Source organism: Lithobates pipiens, unplaced genomic scaffold (genome assembly GCF_037356315.1).
Source record: "Lithobates pipiens isolate NorthernLeopardFrog02 unplaced genomic scaffold, aLitPip1_a1.2 Scaffold_8, whole genome shotgun sequence".
Classification (NCBI taxonomy): Eukaryota; Metazoa; Chordata; class Amphibia; order Anura; family Ranidae; genus Lithobates; species Lithobates pipiens.
The window spans coordinates 365,736,679-365,760,740 of record NW_027507903.1 but is presented as its reverse complement, the minus strand read 5'-3'; the positions used below and the strand labels follow the sequence as shown (position 1 = coordinate 365,760,740).

The 24,062-nt window shown below is 40.8% G+C and overlaps 1 protein-coding gene across 2 annotated transcripts in view; it reads right to left on the bottom strand.

Moving 5' to 3' along the window:
• DOCK2 (dedicator of cytokinesis 2) overlaps window positions 1-24,062 on the bottom strand; it is a 513,334-nt gene that overhangs the window by 404,541 nt on the left and 84,731 nt on the right. For both annotated transcript variants that reach the window (XM_077473501.1, XM_077473502.1), the window contains exons 9-14: window positions 23,777-23,858; window positions 17,849-17,984; window positions 16,600-16,675; window positions 14,628-14,704; window positions 11,485-11,610; window positions 8,219-8,334 (exon numbers count right to left, since the gene is read on the bottom strand). In XM_077473501.1, coding sequence (XP_077329627.1) covers window positions 8,219-8,334; window positions 11,485-11,610; window positions 14,628-14,704; window positions 16,600-16,675; window positions 17,849-17,984; window positions 23,777-23,858 — 613 coding nt within the window. The remainder of the gene's footprint in view (window positions 1-8,218; window positions 8,335-11,484; window positions 11,611-14,627; window positions 14,705-16,599; window positions 16,676-17,848; window positions 17,985-23,776; window positions 23,859-24,062) is intronic.

The following is a 24,062-nucleotide window of genomic DNA, read 5'->3' as shown; positions in this document are numbered from 1 at the left end:
TGGCGGATGTTCCTTGGTGACTTCCGATGCAAGGGGACCTTCTGTCTCAAGGTCCAATACTTCATCCTGCTTTACCGTCACTGGCTTTAACGACATGGCTGTTGAAGCCAGGTGCTAAGGAACCGAGGTCTGTTGGATTCGGTAATATCCACTATGTTGAGGGAACGGAAGTCATCTTCTCAGAAGATTTATCATTGTACGTAGAAGACCTACATCTCCATGTGTGAGGAGATGGGGTGGCGTCCACATACATATTCAGTTTCCAGGATCCTGCTGTTTGCATTAAGCACCATTAGGGGGCAGATATCAGCTTTGGCTGTCTTTTTTCAGCATCCCTTGGCGACTCATTCATTGGTGAGTACATTTGTTCAGGGGGTTCGACATGGGGCCCCTCCAGTTCGACCACCGCTACCTCCGTGGGATTTGAATCTGGTGCTCTCGGTGCTTCAGAAACCGCAGTTTCAAAACATTAGGGAGATTCCCTTATTGACACTCTCTCAGAAAGTAGTCTTTCTAGTGGCCATTACATCTGCCAGGAGCATTTCTGAGTTGGCGCCCTACTTGATCCTCCATAAGGATAAGGTGGTGCTGCGTCCGCAGCCTTCATTTTCTTCCAAAGGTTGTTTCAGCCTTTCATCTAATTGAGGACATTGTGCTTCTGTCCTTATGTCCTCAGCCATCACACCCCAAAGCGGTGGCTTTGCATTTCTTGGACATGGTCCAGGCTCTGCGAGTGTATCTGTCTGCTACGGCTCCTTTTCGGAGGTCGGATTCGCTGTTTGTATCCGTGGATGGTCTGAAGAAGGGACTGGCGGTTTCATCGGCCACCATCTCCCGGTGGATCAGACAGATTGTAGTTCAGGCTTAAGCAATAATGGGACGGTCCATTCTACTAGGGCAATTGGCGCCTCTTGGGCTTTCCGACATCAAGCATCCATTTCCCAGGTGTGTAAATCGGCGACCTGGTCGTCCGTTCACACTTCACTAAATTCTACAAGGTTGATGTGAGCGCATCTTCAGATGCTTGCTTCGGCCGCAAGAACTGAGCCTTTGGATGCAGTGTGAAAGGTTATAGCCAGTAGGACCATCCCCTGGGCGGTACTGTGCAAGTGTTGCCATTTTTAACAATTTCTGCTTAGTCCTCTCCTAAAGGGGTGATATAACCCTAAGGTCAAGATGAGCTGCTGTTCATTGAGCTGCTTCAATGAACTTCAGAGAAAAGGATTTTACGGTGAGTATAAAAATCCTATCTTTCCACTTCCAGGTTCAGTGAGGCACTGATGACAAATGCATCCTGGCAAGTTCCTGTCACATGTTCCAGGAGGCAGATCTAGAGTTCTAGGCAGGGCTCCAAGAAGTAAAGGGAGATGGATTATTTGTCCTTAATAAAAATGGCCATTTTGGGAATGGTGATGAAAAGTAGATAAGGTATGCAAAGAATAAAAAGTCTGCAATTATCTATATTTATCTGTTGATGCCCATTTTCGAGCATTTGTAAAGCTGTCCTTGTAATTTTTATGAAAGTTTATCTTTAAGAAAGATATCCATGGATGTGAGAGCATTCAAAGCCTAAATTCAAAATTGAGCGAAGGGAAAGTAAACACTTAAGCTGCAAAAAACTGAAGGTGTTAACCTTGAACCTATTTTATTTATAGAGTGGGGTGATCAACAAAACCTGTATAAAAGGGTAAGCAGATATGAGCATAATGGTAATGCAAAGTTTTGTAAAAAAACAGCAGGGCCAGAAGGATGAGAATCATTCAACTTACCCCAGTAAATACAAGAACCCTACACCAAAGAATGAGAAGTAGAAAACCCCTAACACTAGCATTAGGTATATACACATGAATTGGAAGGAAAAAGGAATTTAAGGAAACATCCTTAAAAAAATGCAGCTCAGTCACAAAAGTGGATCTATGGTCTAGTAATAAAGTTCTATGAAGGCTTCAGGATCTATCCAATTAGACCTTAGGGGAATCATTAGCAGCATAATCAGAAGCAGTGTTCTCAAAGGCTCTAGAAAAGTGTGGTCACAGATAGCACAATTAATACTGTCTAGTGTAAGGAGTAAGTCACCCAGTCTGTTACAGAAGGAGATCACAAAGCTTTCTGGAGGTAAAGATTTTTTGGCTTCCAGATGAAGTACAGTGAAGGTCAGATCGATAGACAGACCAACAGGGGGATTTCCCAGTAGATTGAAAATTGTCCTGTAGAATTTGAATCAACAAGAGGAGAGTTCTCCTAGAATCCCCACTCTGGCCATTTTCCAACAAATAGCATCCAGGACTTATTGATCAAATGAGATCAGCCTTGTTTAAATTTCAGATTCCAGAGCTCTGAGGAGGAGAACAATATAGGGCTGCAAGAGTGCATGGGAAAGGGAAACTGTTAAAGGTAATTCTGAAAAGTTCCCACAAACCCAAAAGGGTATTCATATCCAGAAGAGAACTACAGGTGATACGACCTTTGGCTTGCACACATAACAAAAATCTAGGAAACTGATACTCTTCAAGAAAGGTCTCTTAAGTGTTCCACAACAGGGATGCCAGGAAGAGGCACAAGAGTGTTAGTACTGGGAGCAGGGCCCAGAAATGCTCAGGGACAATGAAAAGTAAGGTCCTTACAATGCAGCGGAGCAGTAGGGAATCCTTGTCAACCTTGTAGGCAAAGAGGTGAGCTATTGAAGACTCCAAAGGGAATGACCCTATAATAACAAAGGTCCCGGTGTCTAGGTTACAGGCATCTGTTCCTTCTGGGGATACAGAGAAATCATCACTTGGACCAATAGAGGAGTATGGGCTGAAGTCATCCACTGCAGCTTGACTGTCCTCTGTGTGTCTTTGAAAAGATGCGTTACCATACTATAGTACTGTAGTGGAAAACAACCAGGCCCAAAATGAGACAAGGTCTTGTGAAGTAAAAACCCTAAAAAGCTGATGCTGATGAGGATTACAGGTTGCTGGAGGTGAGAAAGTGACTGAAGGCAGGCAGTGAAACAGAATTGGAGACCAAATAATCCTTGAGGCACTTCATAGAACAAAATCCTGGGGGGAATTTATCAAAAATTGAAGGAGATAGACTGTGAAGCATCTGTGCATGACAGCCAATCATCTTCTTTCCTCAGCGTGTTCAGTTTAGCTTTGAAGATGAAAGCTAGAAGCTGGTTGGTTGCCATGCACAGCTGCTCTGAATTCGGTCTTCTCCAGTTTTGAAGAATTAATGTTTATAGTGCAGGGGGAGGGAGTACTTAACGCACAGGCCACTCTACAAATGACCTCCTCCTTCAGTACAGATTCCCCAGTACAAATGCCCCAGTAAAGACTCCCATCCAATACAGACCGACTTCCCCAACAGAGACCCCTCATTACAGTTGGACCCCCCAGTACAAACCCCTTAATACAGATTCCCCCACTCCCCAACACAGACTAACCCCCAACAAAGACCACCAGCACAGCCCAACCTCCCCAGCAACGATCCATCAGCACAGATGGATCCCCCAGCACAGACCCCTCAGTACAGACAGACCCCCCCCCAGTACAGACTGAACACTGACACCTCCCCCCACAGCACAGGTGGCTCAGTACAGATGCTCCCCCCAGCAAAAAACCCTCAGTAAAGACTCCCCCCAGCATAGAACCCTCTGCTAAGTCCCACATCCCAGCCCAGCTACTCCGTATAGACCCAGTACAGACCCCTCAGTAAAGAATCCCCCCATTTCAGACCTTTCAATACAGATAACACCCCCTCCTCCTTTCAATACAGATAACACCCCCCTCCTCCCCAGTAAAGACCTGTCAATACAGACACCCCACATTCCCCACCTCAAAGTACAGACCCCCTTAATAGTAGAAACCCTCTCTATCCCCCAGTACAGACCCCTATGTACACACAACCCCCCTCCCCAGTGCAGGCCCCCCCCCCCAGTACAGACCCCTCAGTAGTAGGAATGGCTCCCCAGTACAGACCCCTCAGTAGTAGGGTGGCTTCCCTCATGCATTCTGTCCCAATTCCAGCCATGCACCATCAGAACTGACAATGGGTCACAGAAATGACATGTATCCCCAATCCAAGAGGTTATATGGGGAGTTCTATTCAGATGAGGAATTACGTAAAGAAATACCAAAGCAGCACTGAGATGTAACAGATAGATTGTAAATGGATTAAAAAAGATATAACACAGCTCAAATAAACTGGTAACTGTTTTTTCTTACAGGGGGTGGTGTTGCCACACATAAAAAGGCTTTTGTGAGCTGCATCATCTCTTATTGAATTCATTTGCAACCTGTTACATCTTGGTGCTGCTTTGTTGAGGATGTGGTGCTGCCTTGATGTTATCAGCCCAACTAACCCAGATATATATTTTAATTCTTGTAGTAAAACACCTGCCTGTACTCTTTGCCTTTAGTACATTTTGGCCTAGTATCCCAATTTAACCACTTCAGCCCCAGAAGATTTGGCTGCTCGATTACTTTTTACAAGTTTTTACAATTTGGCACTGCGTTATAGCATCTACAAACTAGGGTACATTTTCTGGAATTTACGCAGCTTTTAGTTTATCTCATTTCTTGAGGTGCTAAAATGGCAGGGCAGTACAACCCCCCCCCCCCCATTTTGGAAAGTAGACACCCCAAGGAAATTGCTGAGAGGCATGTTGAGCTCATTGAATATTTTTTTAAGTGATTGAAAAATGACAAAAAAAGTACACAAAGTTGTCACTAAATGATATATTGCTCACACATGCCATGGTTATATGTGGAATTATACCCCAAAATACATTCTGCTATTTCTCCTGAGTATGGGAATGCCACATGTGTAAGACTTTTTGGGAGCCTAGCCATTTACAGGACCCCGAAAATCACAGTGTTCAGGATTTCTAAGGGCGTAAATTTTTGATTTCACGCCTCACTACCTATCACAGTTTCAAAGGCCCTAAAATGCCAAGATATCACAACCCCCCCCCCCCAATGACGCCATTTTGGAAAGTAGACACCCAAGCTATTTTCTGAGAGGCATGTTGTGTCCATGGAATGTTTTATATTTTGCCACAAGTTTCGGAAAAATTACAATTTTTTTTCGTTTGTTTTACACAAAGTTGTCACTAAATGATATATTGTTAAAACATGTCATGGTTATACGTGGAATTGCACCCCAAAATGCATTCTGCTGCTTCTACTGCATATGGGGATACCACATATGTGGAACTTTTTGGCAGTATAACCCCAAAATCGAATCACCGCCTTCAGGCTTTCTAAGGACGTACATTTTTGATTTCACTCCTCACCGCCTCAGAGTTTCGGAGGCCATGAAATGTCCAGATAGCACAACCCCCCCCCCCCCAAATGACCCAATTTTGGAAAGTAGACACCACAAGCTATTTGCTGAGAGGCATATTGAGTATTTTTCAGATCTCACTTTTTGTTAAAAAGTTTTGAAAATTGAAAAAAGAAAAAAAAATTGTATTTTCTTTCTTCATTTTCAAAAACAAATGAGAGCTATAAAATACTCACCATGACTCTTAGCAAATACCTTGGGGTGTCTACTTTCCAAAATGGGGTCATTTGGGGGGGGGATGTGCTATCTGGACATTTCAGGGCCTCCGTAACGGTAATAGGTAGTGAGGAGTAAAATCACAAATTTACACCTTTAGAAAGCCTGAAAGGCGGTGCTTGGTTTTTGGGGTTCTGTACGTGGCTAGACTCCCAAAAAGTCTCACACATGTGGTATTGCCATACTCAGGAAAACCAGCAGAATGTATTTTGGGGTGTAATTCCACATATAATCATGCCATGTTTGAACAATATATCATTTAGTGACAACTTTGTACAAAAAGAAATAAAAAATATTGTAATATTCCTGAAACTTGTGGCAAAATTTTAAATATTCCATGGACACAACATGCCTCTCAGCAAATAGCTTGAAGTGTCTGCTTTCCAAAATGGAATGGGTCATTTGTGGGGGTTATGTGCTATCTGGCCTCTAAAACTGTGATAGGCAATGCGGAAGTGAAATCACCATTTCACGGGGGAGCAGGGTTCCTTTTTTATTATTATTATTATTTATTTTGCTTTTTTATTTTATTTATAAACTGTTCCTATCATTTTAAATTTTTTTATAAGTTTTATTGTTATCGCAGGGAATGTAAATATCTCATAGGATAGCAATAGGTAGTGACAGGTACTCTTTTTTGAATAAATTGTGGTTCTATTAGAACCTAGATCTCTCCTCTGCCCTCACAGCATCTGACCACAACAAAATCGGTGTGATAAAATGCTTTCCCAATTTCCCAATGGTGCTGTTTATATCCAGCGAAACCCAAGTCATGAAATGCTTATAGCTTCCGTTTTTTTAGGCCATAGAGATTATTGGAGCCATTCTGGTCTCCGATCAGCTCTATTGTGAGCTGGCGGAACCACGGGCTGAATTTGTGGGTTCCCTGTTGGGACAGGAGAGCCCAAGAAAACCATGTAAGATGGTAGGAGGGGCGGTTGTTCCCTCCCACTGCTTGTAAAAGCAGTCTAGAGGCTAATTAGCCACTGGGATTGCTTTTACATGAAAGCCTACTGCTGGCTGAAAAGAACAATACCAAGATGATACCTAAACCTGCAGGAATAATTCTGGTATAACCACTCAAATTCCAGCAACATACCAGTACGTTGCTGATCCTTGTTGGGCATATATTGTGATGTTCTTTTTTTCATGCAGCCTGTGAAAAAAAAGATTGATCACCTCCTACAGTGCTGGAGTCACGGCTTTACGTATCGTGGGTGCAAACACTGTTACTGTCAGAATAAATAAACCTGTGCTGTGATCGGGGGGGGGTGAAATATGTGCCTATGTGTACTGTGTCAGTGTAGTGTTGATGCAACTCACGTTTGGATGTCATCTCTCCTTTCGGAAAAAAGTTCCACGAGGGGAGATGATATCACTTCCCCTGTCTGTGTTTACACTTATACATGCAGGGGAGGATTTCATTCATCACAACTGATTAGCAGGTCCAGGCCAGGAATCATTGGCCTGGGCTTGGAGACTGATCAGCTCTGAAACAAACCCTGTAGGTGGCTGTGCGACAACATAATGAATTAATCAGCTTGGGATGTTGCTGTATGCAAGCTAAATCATACAGCTCTGTAACACCACGTACAGCTTTAAGGCCTCCCCCCTCGTAGACTGACTTCAATGCCATTCTCCGCTAAGTTTGGGTTCCGAGGACTTTAACAAAAATTTGCCAAACCCTTGTCAAATCGAACACATGCAGATTTGCCCATCACCAAAGTTTAGCATGGGTTAATCTCCACCAGAGACGCTATCTTTACAGAGCATTTGTATTTTACATTTTGCTTTTGCTTTGCTTCAAAAATTATACCCCATGTCGCTTTAGTTGTGCTTCAAAGTGTCTTCAAAGCCTCCATAGAAGTCTGTGGCAAAGCTCGCTTGAAGCCCCACTGAAGCCTCATTGAACCCACACGAAGCGCCACAAAAGCCTCATTGAAGCCACACCGAAGCACCAAGTAAAAGCAAGGTTAAACAGGACTGTAAGCTACCCTGTTTCCCCTAAAATAAGACCTAGCGTGATTGTCGGTGATGTCTGCAATATAAGCCCTACCCCCCAAATAAGCCCTAGTTAAAGTCCTTGTAGGTCTTATTTCCAGGGTAGGGCTTATTTTCGGGGAAACAGGGTAGGGCTTATTTGGGGGGTAGGGCTTATATTGCAGCCAACACAGACAATCACGCTAGGTCTTATTTTAGGGGAAACAGGGTAACCATTTTATTTAGTGACAGGGGTTTTGACTGGAGAGTTTCAACACTGTGTAAACTAGCCCTAAAAGTGTTGCATAATATTCAATTAAAATTTTCAATGAAAAGAGTAGTCAATTATCTTTTCATTAGCTCCTGTTTGACTATATACTTCTAGTTTAAATCTATATCTATGTTTGGCTACCTTCTACATCACAATATCGCGTATAAAGTATACCTTAGCTACAACATTAGTTATTGTTTTTCCTATTTATGCTTCCACCCTAATAACAATTACAATCTAATTACAAGAGAAGAAAGTTATACTCAAATCCGCAGCTTAAAATGAAACAGGGCTTTTGATACTGGACATCACATATAATTACCTGTATTATGTAGTTGTGTATTCATTATTGTAAACCAGTTATATTTAAAATTATTTGAAAATGCTTTAGTATTATGAAAAAAAAATAATAATAATTACAGGTATTACTTTCCCATCTTCATCACAGACACACATGATCACTTCCACATTTCTTTGGGTGGCTCTGTCAAAATCTCCACTCAGCAAAGTAATGTAAATATCATTCCTTACATCACCTGTGTACAAAATATAAATTCAGCAAAATATATTAGAAAACGCTATTATTTTGTTTGCCACCGATATAAACAAGACTTTTTAAAAGGAATATATAGTGTTTTATTACATATAATTTTCTATATGCATTTATCTTTATTGTTTTAGTTTTGACTACAATGGGGAAGGAGTATAAGTTGTGTTGGGTTTTACTGCTGTTTAGAACTCTGCTTCCCATTACTCATTGTCCTGAGGCAACCTATTTACCAACTTATTTTGTAAAAAATAAATAAAATGCACATATTTCACTCCGGCAGACTGTCAGTACCTCTTATGAACAGGCAGTTACATAATGACAGGAAGCATCAGTGAACTACCTAGAGCACTCATCATCAGTGCCCCGGTAGTTCACTGAGAACTACAAGCAGTCAGCCCCAATGGATAATTTTTGTTGTAGTTCCTCCATTCACAGAACTCTGTGAATGAATGATGAGGCCAGGTGGCAACGAGTGCAGGGAGAAGATCTCTGGTCTGCTGTCACAGCGTGGACTTGAAAGGGGGGGGGTGGGGGGCTGCTTCATTAGGAACATGTTACACCCTGAATACAGGTGTAACATGTAGCATGTTAGGAAAGGTGAACCTATAATACTTTATTACTGATTTAGGTAGGGGAATGCGAGAATCACCATCAGCATTTTATTACTGTCTGTTTCGTGGTTGCTGTTGCAGTTTTTCGCCCACATTATCCTGTTTCACACTGGCTTCAGCTTGTATAAGGGCAGTGTAAACAGCAAAACTTTTAACAAAGGATTAGCAGAGCCTTCAGAAAGCTTTGTTGAAGCTTTTAAAGCTTTTAAAGTTTTAAAGTACCATTCAGCTCCAGTAAATACTGAACACAGTTCTTAGTGAAAGTGTTGATTGCCACGTTAAAAAAGCTGCTACAGGCTTCAGCAGGCTTTCAACAAGCTTCAACAACTACTGACGCCTGCTAGCTGCTTCTTTAGACCCCATTCACACCTGAGCGTTTTGTAGCTTGAAGCCTGAAGCTACAAAACGCTAGAGGGGAAAAAATCTATAATTCTCAATGGAGATGGTTCACATCTCCACTCCAAGTCGCCTGAAGCTCAAACAAGTTCCGGACCCTTTTTTGGCAAAATCGCGGTAAATTCGCGCGATTTTCTGCTTGAAAACGCTACGCTCAGGTGTGAATGCAGCCTTAAAGTGACAATCAGAAATCCCATTGGGATTTAATGGAACCATATAAAGCAAAAAAAAAATGGTTCTATTCCATCCCCACTCTATTCACAAAAACAAAAAGGTTTTGTATATAGATAAACTTTATTTGTTTGTTTCCAATCTGTATCATTTTTGTAAATCAAGTAAATATGAATTTTAGCCTAGTTTATATTTACTTTTTCGGCCAACAAGTCAACCCCATTTTTACATATTTACAATTGTCTCTGTGTGTCATTCTACCCTGCCTTCTAGGAAGTTTGTGCAGTGGTAATAAAAACTGCATCATTTATTTTTAAAAATCACTAGACGACTAATACAACTGAACTCACAAAGAACTATTTCGAAGCATTTTTTAAACAGAAATTGTTAAAAGGAAAGATCAAAAATGGTAGCCTACATTGTTCTCTCATATATTTTAACACCCTCCTCCCCCCAAAACCATATTTATCACAATTTGGCCTATGCCATTGCCCTGTCAGGAAAATACCAATAGCATTGAACAATGGCAAGTTTTCTATATCTTGCACTGATACACTCAATACACTAATACACTCAATACACTAATACACTCAAACAGTTGGGCTCATGGTGGCTCAAGAATATTAAACTGCATACAGTATGTGCTATAAACCATCAATAAACCCTCAATTCTGTATGTAGAGCCTCTGGAGCAGGAAAGGTGCTTTTTTGATTGGAGTTAAACAATCAAGAAAATAGTTTTATGCTTTTCAGTACTTCCAGGTTTTTGGTTTACTTTGAACCCCTCGCTTTAACATTTAAACCAATTTATTATAAGTACTTACAGTTAATTGCCTAAAATTGCCTGGTTCATGCCTAAAATAAATGCTAACCATAAATGCACTGTAGTTCATCACACATTATTACAAGCAATTACTTCTTTACCAGGTTTTCAAAGCATAATTTATTAGCAAGCAAAGTAGAAAATGATTAAAGTGGTATTACTATCTACTTTACTGATCATTAGCAAATATAATATATTTAGATTAATTACTTTCCATGTACAGGGACCGTATACATCAGAAACCTATGACAGTATAAGTAGAATTGATCCCATATGTGACAATCTGAGTGAGAAAAGATTAAAATTCACCATAGTCATTAGGTTAAACACAAGCAAACCAACTCCAAATGTCTCAACAATGACATTTACATGTATGCATTAGCATACATCAGCACCCATCCCATTCCAGCACCAAAGCTAATCTTTCCACTAAACATGACAAAAATAATCCAAAATATCACTAAAATAAAGTTCCATGAAACTGCAAGTATAGGATAACTAGTATGCAACTGAATTTTACAGTTATAAGCTAACATTTTTTTCTGAATGAAAACTATTCATTCAGTGTTTACTATTGTGATGAGTTCTGTGATTGGCCACAGCTAATCACATGGTACAGATAGGCTGTGATTGGCCATGTTTGTACTAGGTGATTACTGTGACCAATCATAGAGCTCATCGCAATGGTACACACTGAAAGGCATGAAATAAAGCCATTCACTGTGTACAATTGTCATGTGATCAGCTGTGAAGTGGGCAGATACAGTGATATGTCATTGGCTGTGTCTGGTGGAAACGGCGGATAACAGATTGCGCCAGATTGGTTCATGGGAGGAACTTATATGACATCTGTAATATAATGGCCAGGTGGGAAGGAGCTAAGCTATGTCTGCCCATTCATTGCTTGATTAAATTTTATCAGGCCTGCTTTTGGAACTGTCAAACAGTATCTGATCAACACAGCCCAGTCTGAAAAATTTCAGTGTCCAGCAGCAAGGAACATGCTCATCTAAAGAGTTGCCAGGATGTGTTTTTTTTTTTTTATGTATTTTTGCTGTAGACATAGTTTGCTTTAACTCTGTTGTCATTGAATTAAACACAAAAATGTTATATTATGATAGCCTTATTAACCTACCTGGCATGATTATCTCAGGAAATCCCAGCTTCCTTGCTACCACTGTAGTTCTGTCCACAAGATGAGGATAATCCTTGCGAATTTGTACAGAGTCACCAACCAGCATTTTTACAGTCACCCACAGTCCTACAAAATATGAACCATCATCATTTCTAATTATGTAGCAGTAGGAGGTATCATCTGCTAATAAATTGAGTCCCTCAGTGTCTTGACATGGGCCTGCCAAGTTGGTGCTAGATGAGTGTGTCAGGGGCATGAGAGCTTATCATTGTGATTGAGATAAATTCCTCACATCAGGATGCCAAAGGACTATGCAAATACTGACTAGGAAGCAAGACTTCAGGCCACCGTGCTCTGCAAAAGAGGCCCACCCACCGATTCCAGAGTTTTGCAGAGGGTCCTACTGCTGAAGGGGGTGAGATTTGCACGGTAGGAATACATGCAGGAGGCTTGCATGTATATATACATTAATACTGTGCCATTAGTTTATACTGGGTCAGTGGTGGGCTTAAATCCACTTGTCCACTGGTTTTCCATGTTGTAGCACCAGGTTATTAGGCTATTAAGAAAAATTAGGAAAGGCAACAAAGGCACATAGTTAAAGGACAATTTCACGTTTAGTATTTCTCTGTACTCCTTTGGTACTCCTCTGGGTGGAAGTGGGCCATCATAAGCACAGACCAACCCTATGAATTAATAAGTTGATGATCGGGTATATGCAGTAGGAGCTGGGCAATGCTCCTAAAAGTCAAACTGTCCTTACAAAAAAATACACTTCAAAAACTGAAATTCTAGCAGGTTAAATTACTCATAACCAATGTAAATCTCTTAAGGACCCCACCACAAAGGTGTCACTACCTGAGATCTTAGCTCCAGTGGCATAGGAGCATGGGTAGCCATATTAAAATGTTGTCACGTTTATCAAATAGTGGTTAGATCACTTGTTCTTGAAAAGAGGAAGTTTGAAGGGCTCTAAGGTATTGTTATTTCTGGTAAAGTAGGTAATGAAATCGGCATGTTAGCTGAAAGGGTTGGCCCTGGCTCACATCATTAAAGTGAAGTTCCAGTCTCCTGTGGAAAAAATAAAAGTCAGCAGCTACAAAAACTGTAGCTGCTGACTTTTAAAAAAAGCAGCCACTCACCTGTCCCACAAACCAGCAGTGTGCTCACCCCAGTCGTCACTGCCTTTGGTCCTCGGTGCCGGCATCTTCGCTATGGGCACCCAGCTGTGACAGCTCTCAGCTTCACAGCCGGGTGCGCACTACACATGCACAAGTCGCGCTGCATATCATGAGTGGTGGATGCAGTCTTCTGGGACCTGTCAGTGTCCCAGAAGACTGCAGGGGGAAGGGAGGAAGGAGAAATTCCAGGTACCTTCTCCTCCCTCAAAAGTGCCAATTGTTTAAGAGTCCTTAAAGCAGAACCTCCCCTTTTGGGTGGAGCTCTGCTTTAAGTAATATTAAGTTGCGTTTAATAAGCAGTTTTAAACCCAAAAACAAAAATATATTACTTTGCAGTTTACTGTAAATACAGTGGTGGTTGCATTATTTTTTAGGTTTTTGCACTCTGTTTTTACCTGATGATCTGGCCAGTACCATGCTTCCTGTATTAAGATGCCCCTACACTGCGTAAAGGAGCACTGGGGGCACCTTTGGACAGCAACATTATTATTCTGGAGGGAGGGGAGTATTAGATGTACTGGCAGATTTAAATGCTCTAACAAACTGAAGCTGAACTCCAGATAATACTTTATAAGCAGTGACAGCAACCATTTTTTTGCTTTGGGATAAAGGTTTTACATAAATAAATAAAACAGATCATTGTAAGCACCCTTGCCAATGGTAAATGGTCTGTCTCATCTCTGTAACTTAATACATTTGCAAGACAGCTTTTACTTTTGAAAAACATCAGACTTACTGACTGGGTCACTAGATGAAAATAGAAGAAAGAATGAAAGAAAAAACATCAGTGCAGCCATCACATCTAATAATTGATAGCTGTGATATAATAAATGTTTGCTTTTGAGTTTAATACCACTTTAGCTAGTTAACAAATTTGGCTTGCTGTGGCATGCCTGTAGGCAAACTCTGTGTAATTCTTTGTGATAGTTTCATATTAAACTTAGTAATTGACAATAAGCTGTTATCAGTGTACATAAGCTGTATCAGATATTGTACTTTTGGTGTCAATTTTTAAAACGTATAACTAAAGTATATAATACAATCATATAAACAAAGTGGTATTATAACAATAGATAAAAGAATAATGAAAACCTGTCACAAGGCAAATAGCGTAATTTACAAATATTCCTGAGAAAGGCCTCAGTGCTGAAAAATGATCTTTAGGCATTAAAATAAATGCTGTGTCCCCCATATGGCTTCTCGCAAACTGCAAACTAGACTTTTTATTGCTTTCTTTCAACAATGGCTTTCTTCTTGCCACTCTTCCATAAAGGCCAGATATGTGGAGTGAAGTTGTCCTGTGGATCTCTGGAGCTCATCCAGAGTTACTATGAGCCTCTTGGCTGTTTCTCTGATTAATGCTCTTCTTGTCATTTTAGGTGGACGGCCATGTCTTGGTAGGTTTGCAGTTGTGCCATACTCCTTCTATTTTCAGATGATGGATTGACCAATCCTCCGTGAGATGTTTGAAACTTGGGATATAACCTAACCCTGCTTTAAACTTCTCCATAACTTTATCCCTGACCTGTCCGATGTGTTCCTTGGTCTTCATGATGCCGTTTGTTAACTAAGGTTCTCTAACAAACCTCTGAGGGCTTCACAGTACAGCTGTCTTTATATTGAGATTAAATTACACACAGGTGGACTCTATTTACCAATTAGGAGACTTCTGAAAGCAATTGGTTCCACTAGAATTTAGTTAGGGGTATCCGAATAAAGGTGGCTGAATATAAATGCATGCCACACTTTTCATATATTTATTTGTAAAAAAAATTGAAAGCCATTTATCATTTTCTGTCCACTTCACAATTATGTGCCACATTGTGTTGGTCTATCATATAAAATCACAATAACATACATTTAGATTTTTGGTCGTAACATGACAAAATGTGGAAAATTTCAAGGGGTACGAATAATTTTTAAAGGCACTGTATATTCCACAATAACATGGCATTTATTTACCTTGACCCCCACTATCTCCTTTTAGAGCTGTGACCTTGCTCAGAAGATTGTGCAGAAAATCATTCTCAGCAACAACCCTGAAATTATAATAATAATAATTATAATAATAAAAAGTTTTAAGATATGTGATGGCGTAAGACATGTAAATATCTTCTGTTCTAAGAAGGCTTAAGTGTACTGCAGAACATACTCTAATAAGTACAAAGAAAAGAGTGCAAAATTACTGTATTAAAAACATACAACATTTTAAAATCTATAAACCCACACTATTGGGCTAAGTTCCCAATTAAAACCTTGGGGCATATCCTAGGGAATGTCTTTTGACCCATCAGCCAGAAATATAATCTGTCAACCTTCTACCAATATAGATATCTGTAACTCACCTAGGCCTTCAACACCCAGATTACACTTCAGGGTCTGTAAATAGACTGTTCCTCATTGGAAACTAGGGATGAGCCAAACACCCCCCCTGGTTCGGTTCGCACCAGAACTTTCGAACGGACCGAAAATTTGTGCGAACTTTAGAACCCCGTTGAAGTCTATGAGACTCGAACGTTCGAAATAAAAAGTGCTAATTTTCATGGCGAATATGCAAGATATTGTCCTAAAAAAGGCTTAGGGACCCTGGCTTCTGCCCCAGGGGACATGGGTCAATGCCTAAAATGTTTTTAAAAATGGCAGTTTTTTCGGGAGCACTGATTTTAATGACGATTAAAGTGAAAAAAAAAAAGTGAAATATTCCTTTAAATATCGTGCCTCAGGGGTGTTTATAGTATGCCTGTGAAGTGCTACGTGTTCCCCGTGTTTAGAACAGTCCCTGCACAAAATGACATTTAACGGAAAAAAAGTAATTTAAAACTGCTTGCGGTTTTAATGTAATATCTGGTTCCGGCAAAAAGGATGAAAATCATTGAAAAAAATGGCATAGGTAGCCCCCCCTGCCCATTACCAGCCCCTTTGCGTCTTGTACGGATATTAAGGGGAACCCCGTACCCATATTAAAAAAAGGAAAGGCATGGGCCCCCAGGCCCTATATATTCAGAACAGCAGTATACAGGCGGTGCAAACAAGACAGGAACTGTGTAGGTTTGTTGTGTTAAGTACAATATGTTTGTATTTTGAACTGGTACATTTTTAAAGTGTAGCTCCAGTCAAAAAAATCTATTTTTAAGCTTTTAAAACAGTAATAAAGGTAGATACAGGTGTATACTGTGCTGGAAGCACACAACACCCACTGACTCCTGCAGATGGCTCTATTAGAGAACAGCAATAAACAGCCTTATATAGTGTAGGGCATGTACTAAACAGCCTGAGCTATAATTGGCCACAGGCATCCTGCCTGTGGCCAATTATGGCTCTCCTCGCTGCCAGTGCTGTGCATGCTTGGCCAATCATGAGCCAGCAATGCACTGCAATGGCGCAGTGCATTGTGGGCCGTTCACCCCACATGAATTTGGCGCAAATGGCCCATAACGTTCGGTATTTGCCGAACGTGCGAACATCAAGCTCATCCCTATTGGAAAACTTACTACATAATGACCATCTTGCCAAATCAGCATCATCTCTGTATCAACATGTCATCTTCAATACCCTCTCAGATCTTTCTGGCTTACAGAGGGAATGGTAGGGTGATATACTGGAATTGGATGAGGAACACTGGACTGATATTTGGGATTCACCCTTCTGCCAACTGGTCTCTATTAGAGACAGGATGATCCAATTTAAAATCCTTCACAGGGAGTATTTCACTCCCCATAGGCTCAAGTTATGACCGTCTCTATCATCAGCCTGTCCTAAAATGTGAAGTGCGGGAATGCACAAAAAAGCATGCACGCTTCTGGTGTAAATGAACCCTAAATGTTATTTTATACAGTTAGTAGCATATAAAAAAACTAAAATTACGGGCAATGATTTAGCCACAAATTCCTAGATTTAATTTGATATGTATAAAAGGGTCATTTTTAATACTTACGGGTGGAACGGTATAAAATGCTGCTTTTCTTCATCACTTTCCGCTTTACCTTTAATCATATCAGTGATGTCCATTACTGAGAAAGTAAAATAAATTTATGTCAAACAAAATAACATTGCCACGTGAAAGTAACACTGCCAGAACACACTGGTTAGCACTCGCAGCCATTGGCTGCCCGGCAATGATAAGATGCCAGTCAGCTGCTGGTTTTCCAGCATGCCAGTTCAACAGAAGCCGGACATTAGGCTGGCATCTGTTGGACAGGCTTCTGTACACATTGGTCGAATGTTGGCGGTTTCTGATGAACTGGCCAATACTGGATGATGATCGGCCAGTGTCTACAAGCCTTTAGTCTTTTGTTCAGATTACACAGATCTATTTAGATTTCCGGTGCTTCTGGTCCTCAACCTACTGTATATAAAAATGTTAACTTTTAGGTAAGTTCTGGAAATAAAGTATATCTAGAACTAAAATGTTTATTTCAAGTTTTGGATAGAATGTGGAAGGATTAGAACACTTGCCAGGTCTTACTGCTGCTTGAGGCTCTGTTGGAGAGATTCCATCAGTTCCTGCCCAGTAAAACACTTGACCCCAGGATAAAAGAATTGAGGGGAAATGCTCTAACAACAACACAGACAGAAATAAAAATGTTTGTGCAGGTTAGAACCTCTATCAGCTTTTTATTGTTGTCTCTCTAAAGCAGATTTTTCCCTCACTTCCTGTTTGATAAAAGGTTCTACCCAGAACAGAAAGTGAGATTATATTTCTCTAAAAAGAGCCAAGGTGGCAGTGAAACCTGAAAGGGTCCTAACTTTTCCCCATTCTATACAAAAAGTTTAGGGTATAGATATACTTTCAAGCAGGCTGAAAACTAATGTGGATTATTAGCTCATAGTCCAACTACAATACCACCATAATTTAAGCAGATTATTGCATTTTAGTAAACTTACTTTGTGAAGAACCCCTTACATTGTAATTACTTGAATTCTGTGACATGTAATTACTATGCCGTGTTGATAGACACTTCTGTGTCACAAAATTCACAGAGCCTGCCTTCTGAACTACAGAGGTGCTAAGAGGAGGAGTCTAGGGAGGTGAACTCAGTACAGGAATCATTGCTTGCACACAGCAAACTACCATACCGTGGTTCTATGTATAATGAGTTTTCTTTAGGTCTTCAAAAGTTGTAGTGTGAAGCATTTTTAATAACTTAATATAAATGGTATAGAAATCTAATCTAATACTGCACCTGCTACACCAAAGGGACGCCTTAAGCCTTGTGTGCACTTTTTTACATTCGTTTCTTTAAGGTCCATTCGTCCGATTCTTACTATTTGGCATACTAAGTAAACTCGATCTCTGTTAATATCCTTGTTTCCAAGATCCTACAGAAAAAGTGAAATAAACACTTACATACATATACACTAGATAGTTGTTTACATGCCAGACCATCAAAACTTGGTATCATAACCATTAAGAATCAGGTACATGAACACCAGCACCATCATCAAAACATCATATTATGAAAAACCTGGTAAATTAATTTTGAGTATAGTATAGTTTTGAGTATAGTTTTAAACAGTCTTGTTATAGCCACAAATAATAACTTACCTGTAAAATCTTTTTCTTGGAGTACATTAAGGTACACAGAAGTAGGGAACATTGGGTTATACAATGCAACTGCCTTCAAGAGATTGGACACTGGCAAATAGTGATGAAAGACATCCATACTCTTACCATGCCTTATCTTTGTAACAAGCAATAGTAAGAGTGGACTCTAAGAACAAAGGGCAGAACAAATCTGTAAGGTGAACTTACCCTGGGGGGGGGGGGAAGGGGGCCTGTGTAAGTTCATCCAAAAGCGGTCCAACGGAGGAGTTGGCAAAACAGCACCAAAACAAAAGTTATAACAGGTATGTGTGAACAACAGGTTAATAGAAGGGGCTTAAAGGAGTTCACGGTTCACAGAGCTGGCTGAAGAACCATACAATTGAAAGTGACATCAGATGAGAACTTAACATCTATCTGCTAAAGCCCAGGAAGCTCTAACTGATCTAGTTGAGGGCGCTAAGACAGGGATATGTAGAACCTTGTCCTTAATTCCATACATTTTAAAATTATGAGTTTCCAAATGCACCTGGAGATAATGTAATGAAAAGGTTGTCCCTTGCGGGGACAGGAATGCCAAAGAGAGAGTCGGTGTGTCTAAAGGAAGCTGTAGCAGAGCAGTAGATTCGAACAGTTCATGCCACATCCAGACAGTGAAGTGAAATCACCTTGGGATGATATAGAACAGGACAGAGATGGCAGAACTATGCCGTTGTTATGGTAAAAGGAAGAAATCGCCTTTGGAAGAAAACATAGCACAAGAGATGATTCTTAACAGGATAAGGCCATCAACTCAGAAAATTACCTCACAGAAGTGTTGGCCATGAGAAAGTTCAAGGTTGAGAGGCCATGGATTTACAAAGGAATATACAGGGGTGGAGTGATACCTTGTACAAAGGCCTTCACTAAGGAGTGAGAGGCAATCTTTGAAAAAGATTTGACCCTTGATGGTACTGAAGACCAAGTGTTGATCCAGATCAGAATGGAGAAAAGACAGGATTAGTGGTATGGAGCCTTACCCGGTATGGAAATTTCTTGCCTCACACCATGAGAAATAAACTGTCCAAGCGTGATAGTAGACTTTTCAAGAGGTGGATAAGAATAACTGAATCAAGCTGACCCCTGTTCTTGATGACCTGGGCTTCAACAACCAGGCTGTTATAGCTACTGACCAAGAAGCAGGTGGTGAACTGGTCCTTTGTACAGAAGATCTGGATGATCTGGGAGGGCCCACAGATATACTGCCAAGAGTCTGATGAGGCCCAAGTACCACATCTGCCTTCTTCTAAGATTTAAATAGTTTGTTACCCCAACATATTATATTCCTGATATGTACCTGCTGTACCATGGACTTGTATGAGAAAGTATCCCGTTCTTTTTGTATTGTTTCCTTTGTATGCAATACCTGGTATTCTTTTCATTTCTTCTGCTTTCCTATTAAAAACTGACCGCACTAAGCAGGAGAACACACCATGGTCAGTTTTCTAGCTGGGAACTCAGCCTGCTCTCCTGCAATGATCAAACTTGTCCTCACATGCCCTCCTTTCACAGCCTTTCACTGTGAAGTTCAGTGTGTTGCTGCTTCTCCTCCCTCAAATGCTTATGCAGCTGAGAACAGAGGGAGAATAGAGTGAATTGTGATCAAAAAATGTAATTTATATATTTTTTTATATCTATACAAAAATGTTTTGCCTTTCTATTTGTATAGTGAATTTTTTTTTTACAAGGCGATCGTTTACAATCACTTTAAGCAAAAAAATAGGGTATGCTTGGAATGGAAGGTTGAAACTGGGCTTTCTCACAGCTGTTTGCAATGCCCAGTATCCAGAAGGCAATTGCATAACCCATTGTGCCTGAATATTCCTGGGTTCCTTAATGTGCAATTAAGAACATTTTTTTTTTTTTTTTATTCAGAGAGATGTAAAAACAAATCCTAACACCATTTATTGCAGATAGAAGGGCAGAGAACTTCTCATTACTGCCTTCCTGTTAGACAAAGCAATGCAGAGTTTATAGCCTTGTCTCTGCCTCCAGACGTCATCTGGCAGTAGTGTCAGAAATTCCTAATGGTTTGAAAGGTTTAAAAGGTTTGCTAGGGTTTACTTGGGCTCCTTCCACAATTTAAGGCATATGAAACAGCAACATGTCTTCACAGCAAAGATCAGTGTTTTTGGAAATTCCATTACTGTTTTAAGCTAATGATATATTTCTGGGTACATTATAAATGCCTCTATAAATGCCTCAGATCTGAATTATTATTTTTAGACTCCTTAGTTGCCCAACCTAATTAAAGTTGTTGTTAACCCACTTATATAACTTTATATAAGCCCCTCTGTATCCAAATGACAAGTGCTCCCACCTGTGCGTTTTATTAAAAAAATGCCTCCGTTACCTGATTCACAGCAGTTCCTTGTAATCATGTCACTGGCCAGCTCTCTCTTCTGCCCAGCTGACAGATGCAGTGGGCAGGGCTAGATTCCCCCACTGATGTCAGCCAGGATGCGAGGAGGAGAGGAGAGAGAGCCAGTCACCAGGGAACTGCTGTGAAATATGGTAAAGGAGGCTTTTTTTTTAAAAAAGCACACAGACAGGACCACTTGTTATTAGGACACAGAGGGGATTATATAAAGTTTTAACAGTTATGAGAGCAGCAGGAGTGGAGGGGGCGGGCACTGACACAGGGGCAGACAGGCAGGGAGGGGAGGGGGAGGAGGTCACAGGAGCACATAGGAGAACAGGAGGGCTGCAGATGATAGAGGCACGTAAACTGACCACGGTGTCAGGGCTCAGCAGCCATGAAATACCATGGCCAGTTTACAGAGGGTAGGGTGGAAACTGACAGGATCAGCCAGGTATTACAGGTGATACAGAGGGCCAAATTACACATCAGAAGCACTGTGCTTTATAAAATGCTTTAACGGTACAGAATTCTTTTTTTGGGGGGTTAACAAACCCTTTAATTTCTTGCACTGTAATAAGTCCTTTACCAGCTCTATGATGCAAACCAAAGACAAGTATGCAACTCCCAGATAAGAGGAGAAAGTCTGGACTTTTAAAATACATACTGTAAATAAAAGTAATGCAGTTGATAAACATTAATGGACAAAAAAACATACAGTACCGAGGTTTACGTCTCTGCATCAGGGGCTAGGAGAGGAAAATGTGTAGCATACTCTCATTCACCCACCCCAAGGGAGTAAACATTTTTTGAATTTCAGGGCTCATATACTATTTACGGTAAGTTGCTTGTCTCACCTTTCTAATAAAAAAATTGAAAGGGCTTTTATCCGAGTGTGATGAAACCATTATGCATTTAATCTTAGTGATTGTAGCACTTATTTTATGTTTCTCAAAGCTTTCAGGACAAATTTACAGTCTTTTTTAACCACTTGCCGCCCGCCCTATTACAAATTGACGGCGGCAAAGTGGTTTCATTATCCTAACCGGACGTCATATGACGTGATTAGGATAATAAGCCGCTGCGCGCCCCCGGGGGCGCGCATCGCGGCGATCGTTGTTGCGGGGTGTCAGTCTGACACCCGGCAACTACGATCTCGGTAAAGAGTCTCCGACGGAGACTCTTTACCATGTGATCAGCCGTGTCCAATCACGGCTGATCACAGTGTAAATGGGAAGAGCCGGTGATCGGCTTTCCCTCACTCGCGTCTGTCAGACGCGAGTAGAGGAGAGCCGATCGGCTGCTCCTCTGACAGGGGGGGTCTGTGCTGATCGATTATCAGCACAGCCCCCCCGAGGATGCCCACACTGGACCACCAGGGACACCACTAGACCACCAGGGAAAAGGTAATAAAAATCCATAATCCTCCCTAGACCACCAGGGTGCCAGTCAGCACAATGGGTGCCAATCAGTGCCCATAATGGATGCCAATCAGTGGCCACAATGGGCATCACTGATTGGCATGCATTATTGTTTGGCACTGATTGGCATGCATTACTATAACACCGATGCCGCCTATGAGTGCCCACCTGTGCCGCCTATGAGTGCCCACCTGTGCCGCCTGAGTGCCCACCTGTGCTGCCTGAGTGCCCACCTGTGCCGCCTATGAGTGCCCACCTGTGCCGCCTATCCATGCCCACCTGTGCCGCCTATCCATGCCCACCTGTGCCGCCTATCTATGCCCACCTGTGCCGCCTATCTATGCCCACCTGTGCCGCCTATCCATGCCCATCCGTGCCGCCCATCCGTGCCAGCTATCAGTGCCAATTTGTGCCACCTATCAGTGTCCGTCCGTGTCGCCCATCCGTGTCGCCCATCCGTGTCGCCCATCCGCGTCGCCCATCCGTGCCGCCTATCAGTGCCACTTCATTGGTGCCCATCAGTGCCACCTTATCAGTGCCCATCAGTGTAGCCCCATCAGTGCCCATCAGTGAAGGAGAAAACATACTTATTTACAAAGTTTTGAAACTGAAACAAAAAAAAACATTTTTTTTTTCAAAATTTTCAGTATTTTTTTATTTGTAGCGCAAAAAATAAAAACCGTAGAGGTGATCAAATACCACCAAAAGAAAGCTCTATTTGTGGGAAAAAAATGATAAAAATTTCATTTGGGTACAGTGTAGCATGACGGCGCAATTGTCATTCAAAGTGCGACAGTGCTGAAAGCTCAAAATTGGTCTGGGCAGGAAGGTGTTTAAGTGCCCTGTATTGAACTGGTTAATCACTCTATGCAAACACCAATCTTTTGCATTCATTAATATTACTGTGTAATGCAATGGATGGGAGTCATTAGTTAAAAACTTACACTTAAACTTTTGGAACTGGAATCTTGGATTGTTGTAAAGGGATGTATATTAACAGGATGTAAAAAAATATCAAAAAGGAAGCCCAAGATCATTTTAAATAATAGTCAATGCATTTGTTTACAATTCTCACCATAAACTTGCTGCATTAACCTCATTATTTATCCACCACTTTTCATCTCACGAGCCTTACTTTTTTATTTATTTATTATTTATTAGATATAGTTTTTTTATAGACCCATCACTTACATGTTGATCCTTATCTATACGATCTCCATCTTTTATTCACCATGGGCTCTCTCCGTGTACATTAATCCTCATACTGATGTGCATACATACTGTATAGTAGGGCCAATTGAGAAAGGAGCCAATTATCCTATCAGCATGTCTTTGGAGTGTGGAAGGAAACCAGAGTACCTAGAGGAACCCCACACAAGCACAGGGAAAACATGCAAACTTCATTCAGATAGTGTCCTGGCCAGGATTCAAAGTGGGGACCCCAGTGCTGCAAGGCAAAAGTGCTAACCCCTAAGCTGATTCAAGAAAAGGACATAAACAAAAAATAATGACATCATTTACAAGGTTGAATAAAGACACAGGTCATCTAGTTCAAGGTATGGGTGTTTGTTACTACAAATACCCATTTCACTGTATATCGTGTTCGCTGAGAAACACGTCTTACATATACATATATATATGTTTTATTTAGCTACACTCTCTGCCGTTAAAAGAACAATAAAAAATGAACCATTGACAAATAGAATCACTTACATTTTTTTCTTATCTATTACATTTATTGAAAACTTACCGTAAAAACAACTTTCAGATTGTTCAGCATGTCTATTTCTTTTGGAAAACCTTTACTTCCCCATCTCACCAAATAATTCTCACTGTTAAAATCATAATATTATATTGATCAATATGCAATTCCTGAGTAAATAGATTACAAGCAAAAACAGTAGGGTGGGTTGGTGAACTACAGGTATGCGTGGATAAAAAAAAAAAAATGTAAAACCTAAAAGCAGGTTGGCCAAGTTTAATTCATGAGTCTGAGGATTTGAATTTTCTCATTTTAGCTTGTAATATTTTTGATA